This window comes from Artemia franciscana, chromosome 9 (assembly GCF_032884065.1).
Source record: "Artemia franciscana chromosome 9, ASM3288406v1, whole genome shotgun sequence".
NCBI lineage: Eukaryota > Metazoa > Arthropoda > Branchiopoda > Anostraca > Artemiidae > Artemia > Artemia franciscana.
Window position 1 is genome coordinate 15,817,364 of NC_088871.1, and position 8,232 is coordinate 15,825,595.

Here is an 8,232-nt window from a genome sequence, read left to right on the forward strand (position 1 = left end):
TAAATGCTTTTATTGTTCGGACGATAACGTAGAAATATTTTTTTGTGCATGCGACAATAGATCAATAGTGTTGTAACTTTGTTCACGATCCAATTCTATACATGTAGAAATAGCAGCAGTACGATTAGGTGAAGGCATTCCCAAATGCTTGAGAAGTTTGTTTGCCATTGATTAGCACAAATCTTCAATCATAACTAAAGTGCAGTTATAAATTTCTATTGAAAGGTCCATGGTCATATTTAGCCTCTCTAGCTGTATTTAGTAGAGTATATTCTCGGCCATTTGCCATTTGCATTTCTCCCATAACTCTGCAGGAGATGAAGGGGAGTAAGTTGTCAATATGATTCCAAACAATGCACGAATTTGACTTGGAGTTGACGTTTCGCAAGCGTCATTGATGCAATTATCCCAGTGATGGTCGTTCTCCAATAAATTCAGAGCTTGGCCTGCACTACGATAAGTGTCATGTATAGTCCCGTTTGCAGTTCTCAAATGCTCAAAGGACGTCGGGCCGGCTACATTAACCAAAAGCAGGCGGAGAAAGAAGCATTCATCTTGATTGGGATGAAAGGTGTAGATTCTTCCTATCGTGGTTTCTTTGAAGATGTTAGGCTGGCCGTCGACTGACTCACCCCGTTTTCGACGTTCAAATGATTTTTTATTACCATTCCATGTGTAATACGTAGGCACTTCAGAATACAGCAGTTTTTTTTTTGCAAAAGAATCATTTTGACATAACGCTAAGAAAGCAGTTAACGTTGTATCCGGTCGATTCAGCGCTCTTTGTTGCACGTTGGATTCCGAAAAATAAACACGTCGACCATTCTGTAAATGTACCGCTAAGTGAACAACAGCTGGACTTCTTTCATGTATCGGAAATGAAAGAATTCGCCACACAGTTTTATTACTACTTATGTATCTCCCAGCATGATATCCTACAACTTCATCGATATCAGTGATTTCGGACTGCAAGCCAAAAACTGCCATGTCGCTGCCTTTGTTGACGTATTTACATATGTATTTGATTGCCTTTACGGAATTACAATATTCAACGTTTATGTGCACATTGTATGTTTTCGATAATAAACATGAATATGGAACGCCCCACTGGTTATCTACTTTGATGTAACGGTTACGCGACTTTATGATTGCTGATTTTCTGCCATCTTTGGTAGACCTTTGTCTATATAAAGGGTATCCATCATTGCTGGTAATTGTGTCAGGTACTAAGAGTCGAGGATATTGCTTTGTTTACCTTCCTCTATCCATGCATGATGAATTTTTATTCAGTTCACCACAAGGTCCATGTATCATATTTTTTACCACAATGTCATGTAAGCCCCCTGTCGACATCTACATCAGGTATTTCAGCGGAAATCACATCGTCAATTTCATTAGAAGAAATTTTATCAAATAACCATATTAGTATATGTGCGTGTGGTAATCCTCGCTTTTGCCATTCCACTGAGTACAACCAGCATCGCACTGGGCCAAACTCTTTAAGTTTTACTATGAAATTTATCAGTGATTTCAACTTTTTCTGGAAGACACGGGCCGTAATGTCATGTCTATGAACCGGCGATTGTCCAGTAAGAAAAAGTTACTGTATCTCATCCGAAGATGGATTACATGTAAATGTAAAAAATAAATCTAGACGACCATAGAGACGAATATACGCAATGGCATCTAGAGCATACTCATGCATATGACGCGGACTGCCAGCATGTGACGAAGGTGAGATTGTTACTCCTCCAATGTTAGTGGTATTACCATCATTTACAACTGCATCTTGAAAATGAATGTATTGTTCGGAGCGGAGCTTGGTCTGATTCAGACAGATGAATAGCAAGCGTTCTGATTCAATCTTTGCATACATATCAACGATGCATTGGTGAAACGATTGACGGTATTTTAAAATATAATTCTCTTCATCCCGGCGAATCATTCTTCTGTTGCCATAATAGTTCATTGCACTGTATTTCTTATTCATTTCTTTGTTAGTGGCTGGATTTATCAATTTAATATTAAAGTCATAGCCGTCGGCTCAATCCCAAAAAATAATAGGATATTGTAGGACATCGTAGCATCGATGAGTTTCAGCAATTCTTGTCAACTGATTGTTTCGCCTATAAAGAATAATATATCGAGGTAACAACTGTTCACTGACCATAACGATTGCCACTTCGTTGATTGTTGGAGCATTGTATCCACGCACATGTTCAGCAGTAGGCATTTTGTCAGTGGAAATAACAATTTTATACGTATCAGTAGGCATAAAGTCGATTGCTGTTTTGAACAGACGCACTAAATTGTTATTATTGTGGAAAAGATGTTGCAACTAGAAAATGATAGTCCTTTCAACGCCGGAAGAAATTCCGCAATGTGAATTCAATTCAGTATTGCTATCACTGATGAAGTACAATTGCAAAAATTTCTGATGCTCACCTGAGAAGGGTAGAAGGGCAGTACTTGAATGCCAGGTGATTATACACACGTTGCTTTTGTAATACATCGACACGCCTTCTGTTTTTACTAACTCTGTCAGCCACGAGCCTGGTTTCGCGTCGCTCTGGTGGCTCCTCGACACGCCTTCGTTGACGTAAAGTCGTAAGCCTGGTTTCGCGTTGCTCTGGTGATTCCTCGACACGCCTTTGTGTTTTCTCCTGGTGTTCCCGTTCTTTGACAGTATAGGATAATTTATCTTTGACATTAGTGATACTTTCTGAGCCAAAATGTGATGGTACTTTTTCTTTGAGTTGCATATATTTATACTGAATAAGACGTCATATTGAATATGACGTCATGTATTCATATGAAAGCTTTCTTATATATATATTGACGTCATATTGTAACAAATAACAGATAACAGACTTAATGATACTTTCTCGTTGAGTATATATAGATGACGTCATATTGTAAGAGATAGATACCAGATAACAGACAGTACATTTTTGTATATATAGATAGATGAGAGAGTGCGCCCCCTCATCAATACCTCGCTCTTTACACTAAAGCTTAAATTTCATCCCAAATCCTTAAGAATGACCCCTAAATCACAAAGGCCGTAGAATAAATAGTTGAAACTACTAAAAATACTTTAGCGTAGAGAGCAAGGTATTGTGGAGGAGAAAACCTTCTTTTATACCTAATATTTTGTGTTTGTTTTAAGTTTTAATGCTAATCATTACTTCCGGGTGAGAATTTTATTTATTTATTTCCTCATTGTTTCTTTTTAAATTATGCTAGAAAATCCTGCGCTCCCTTTATGGAAATATTCTTTCTTCAAGTTAAATTCCTCCATGGAAAGATCCTCCCACGTAACCCCCTCCCTCGACCCGAACACTAAAAAGTCCCCTTGAAAACGTCTGTACACTTCCTAATAACCATTACTATGTGTAAAAAACAATGGTCAAAGTTTGTAACTTGCAGCCACTCCCCCGGGGACTGTGGGGAATTAAGTTGTCCCCAAAGACATAGTTATTAGGTTTTCAACTAAGCTTTACAGAATCGCTATCTCAAAATTTTGAGCCGGTTACTTTGGCGAAAAAATATGCTTGGGAGGGGGCCTAAGTGCCCTCTAATTCGTTGGTCACCTAAAAAGGGCACTAGAACTTTTAATCTCCGTTAGAAAGAGCCCTCTCGCAAGAATCTAGGACCACTGGGTCGATACGATCACCCTGGAAAAAAAAAAAAAAAAACACAAACAAACACGCATCCGTGATCTGTCTTCTGGCAAAAAAATACAACACTCCACATTTTTGTAGATAGAAACTTGAAAGTTCTACAGTAGGGCTCTCTCATGCGCTGTATTTGATGGTGTGATTTTTGTTTTGATTCAATGACTTGTAAGGGGTGTTTTTCCCTTTTTTCAAAAATAAGGCAAATTTTCTTAGGCTCATAACTTTTGATGGGTAAGTTTAAACTTGATGAAACTTATATATTTATAATTCGCATTAAAATGCAATTTTTTGATGTAAATATTGGTATCAAAATTCTGTTTTTTAGTTTCGGTTATTATTGAGCCGGGTCGCTTCTTACTACAGTTCATTACCACGAACTGTTTGATAATTTCGTCCAATTGTTTATTCAGTGTGTAAGTTTCACTATTTAAAGCACTCAATCAACCAAATCCCTGGGGGAGTTCACCCAAACAATTCTTTGGATAAAGTTATGGAGATTTGGGAAGAGACTTTAAGTTCAGTTTAAGTCACCTCAGAGTTTTCCCTTCCGGAAGTTTTAAGTATGAATCGTCTCATTGCAAAGCTATGGCTTGAGAAGAATAAGAAAAAGTGTTAGTATCCAATCTAAATTGTTCAAACACTTGCTTCATAGCTACGCTGTGGATTTCAATCCTTCCAAGCTGTAGGATAATTTTCATGCCGATTTTGGACGTAACTGATAAAATTTCGGAATCTCATTTTTTTCAAAATACCTAAAACCCATGAGACCATACATTTTTATAGTTAATACTTCGAACTTAGTAGCAGTTATTTTAATAATTCTCCCTTCCTTGTGTGCATAATTCTCTTTGACTGACTTGAATTCAAAACATTTATTATTTCTGCTTATCTGAGAATTTCATTAACTTGACCGTTTGGCATCAAAAGCTTAGGAATTAAGTCAACAGTCCAGCTTCTTCCACTTCCCACCTTTTATCAGAAGGTGGGAATTGATCCGGAATTCAGCGTATCAGAAAAACCCTATAGAAAAAATGTCAAGGTCCAATCTACAAAAATGTGGAATTTCGTATTTTTTGCCAGAAGACAGATCACGGGTGCGTGTTTATTTGTTTGTTTGTCTGTTTTTTTGTGTTTTTTTCCCAGGGGTCATCGTATCGACCAAGTGGTCCTAGAGTGTTGCAAGAGGGCTCCTTCTAAAGGAAATGAAAAGTTCTGGTGCCCTTTTTAAGTGACTAAAAAATTATGGGGGCACCTAGGCCCCCTCCCACGCTTTTTACATACATACAGTAGTTTTTACATACAGTAATGGTTATTGGGAAGTGTACCGACGTTTTCAGGGGTATTTTTTTGGTTTGGGCGTGGGGTTGAGGGGAAGGGGCTATGTGGGAGGATCTTTCCTTGTAAGAATATTTGATGGGGGAAGAGAAATTCAATGAAAAGGGCGCAGGATTTTGTAGCAATACTATTAGAAAAAAAAACAATGAAAATATAAACATTAAAAAGTTTTTTTTCAATTGAAAGTAAGGAGTAGCATTAAAACTTAAAACGAACAGAGATTATTACTCATATGAGGGGTTATAAAAATACTTTAGCATAAAGAGCGAGGTATTTAGGAGGGGATAGATACTTCGCTCTTTATGCTAAAGCATTTTTAGTAAATTCAACTATTTATTCTATGGCCTTTCTGATTCAGGGGTCATTCTTAAAGAATTGGGACAAAACTTAAGATTTAGTGTGAAGAGCGAGGTATTAACGAGGGGACAAACCCCCTCATATATATAATTAAAATATAAGAATATAAAAGTTTGTTACGTAAGTTAATTCTTAAATTACGTGTATTTTTTACTAATAAAAACGTTCGTTAAAAATTAAAAGTTCTAGTTGCCTTTTTAAGTAACCAAAAATTGGAGGGCAACTAGGCCTCCCTACCCACCCCTTATTTGTCAAAATCGTCTGATCAAAACTAAGAGAAAGCCATTTAGCCAAAAAAAGAATTAATATACAAATTTCATTTTAATAATTTATGTGCGGAGAGCCAAAACCAAACATGCATTAATTCAAAAACGTTCAAAAATTAAATAAGAAAAACTAGTTTTTTTTAACTGAAAGTAAGGAGCGACATTAAAACTTAAAACGAACAGAAATTACTCCGTATATGAAATGGGTTGTCCCCTCCGCAATCCCTCACTCCTTACGCTAAAGTTTGACTCTTTGCCACAATTCTACTTTTTAAAACAATTAAAAACTTTAGCGTAAAGAGCAAGGGATTGCGGAGGGGACAACCCATTTCATATACGGAGTAATATCTGTTCGTTTTAAGTTTTAATGTTGCTCCTTACTTTCAGTTAAAAAAAACTAGTTTTTTTATATTTAATTTTACAACAAAGAACGAACCCTGTTAAGATAAATATTATTATGCATGATGATAAAAAATAATTATAAGTAGGCAATGCTTATCTGTGCCTACTAAAAGTCAAAAGTGTGCCTGATAAGAGTCATGAGTGATCATTTTGCAGGATTTCTCAGGGGTGGACAGTGTTCACCCCAAACCCTCTCCTAGAAAATCCCCGCAGAAAGTACCCCTACCCCGTAAAATACCCCGAGCAGAAAATACCCCAGCCCCCAGATAATATCTTTCCGCGGAAAATACCTCCACAGAAAATCTGACCTCAGAAAATACCCCCTCAATGAAAAGTAAAGATCTCCAGTAAACCAAAAACGGGTAGAAATAACTTCAAGTATTTTTCAAAGCTTAAAACTAACATAACAAACTATGAATAAACAGATGAAACCCGAAACAAATAGAAACTACAAGAAATAACCGAGTCAAGCTCAAAACCTGCACAAATTATCTTGAGTAGGACTGACAGCCCCCACTCCTTTTCAAAACGAGAACACAATTCGCAGTTTACTAAAAAAAAATATATTTTAAATGTTTTCACTTTTTTACTTTAATAAATAAAGAAGTATTAAGACTTTTAGAAATAAATATCAGAATATGTAGATTAAACTCACAATCCACATTTTTTTTTTTTTAGTAAAGTGCAAATTATGGCCTAGACTTGAGAAGAGTTGTCAGTCGAACTCCCTTTCTAGCGTGCATTGAGTTTTGGTAGGTTGACTATTGTAATTTCTGTTTGTTTTGGGTTTCATTTATTTATTTATTAGTCTTACACTTGGAAGATAAGGAAAACTCACTCGTGGAATTTGACAATGCTTTCGTGCATAAGAATTTAAGCAGTAGGCTTTTGTTGGTTCCTAAAACCAAATATACTTATAGAGGAAAACTTACCCTTCTTAAGCTTTTTGGTGACATACATTTTTAGCTTAATTTTGATGATTTTTCGCAGGCAATTTTTTTTTCGATTTGGCACCCACTACTGCTAAAAATTGCAGAAGTTGATGTGTCGAAAATTGCCACCTAAAATTGCAGCCTAAAACTATTGCCAAAAACTGCGGAAGTTCATATAGAAGTCTTTTCAAGAAAAATGTATTTGCTGTTTTCTAAGTTTTCAAGATACTTGTAGTATACAATTTCTTTTTTTCACTTCTCTTAGCACTTCTCAGCGAAACTAAAAAAAAAGAAAATAAATCAGATAACATTATAAAATTTAGAAAACCCTATTTTCCGTGTTGTTATTTTCAGGGGGGGGGGGTAGAGAGTTGAACACCTAGAACTGCCACAGGTGCCCATTGTATAACGTTGAATGATGATATTTTTCAGAACGAGACATTAGTGATTGGCTGAGTGTTGCGGAAAAATCTTATAGACAGATCTTGAGGCTTATCTTGCAGGATTTTTGACAGTTCATTAAGACACAATAATCATTTTATCCATTTGAAGGTTCTTCACTCTTTCACTAAAACAGGTCTTAGAAATCATAATTTGATTGTTATTTTGATGTTAACATTTGACGCACTACGGTCTTAATGAGAATCTCCCCAAGATTTGGTAGATAAATTTTAACCCTTCTCTGCGCTGGGCCGGATAAAGGGCGATTGGGTTCAATCAGGGCAAGTGTTTTAAGGGGCGCCGCAATCAAAATGAACAATTGATTTTCGAAATTGCAAAATGTTCTTTACAATTCTGATAGGTGCTGCTTCTGAATAAAAATTATTTTCCAAGTTGAAACTAATAAAAAACTATCTGATATCAACAATAATCAGGATAGACCAAATAGTTAAGCAATTATGTTGACTATAAGTAAGGGCACAAGGAAAGTACATTTTAAAACTGTTTTAAAAGCGTTTGTAGAGCAAAAATTTAGAAATACGTAAATTCGCGTGCCGATATCCGGGGAGGCATTTTCGTAATATCAAGGGGACAAAAACTTAACTTAGGGTAAGCAGAAAATGAGCACAAAAAAGAAGAAAATAGGAAAAATCGTCATTGTTTTGTTCACTTTCAGGGTTTAAAATGACATATTGTGTATTTAGGGCAAGGGGAATTATCTCACTTTAAATGGTAGTAAATATCTGGAAGGGTTAAATTGAATTGTGAAGAATTGCCAAGGGGTTCAACTGAATTGAAATTAGCTACATATTATATGGA

General features: G+C 36.0%; 1 protein-coding gene across 1 annotated transcript; it reads right to left on the bottom strand.

The window, feature by feature from the left end:
- Window positions 1-258: 258 nt before the first annotated feature.
- Window positions 259-987, bottom strand: LOC136030772 (uncharacterized). The gene has a single exon (XM_065709814.1). It carries the CDS (start codon window positions 985-987, stop codon window positions 259-261), a length of 729 nt encoding a protein of 242 aa, XP_065565886.1.
- Between the last annotated feature and the right edge of the window lie 7,245 nt (window positions 988-8,232).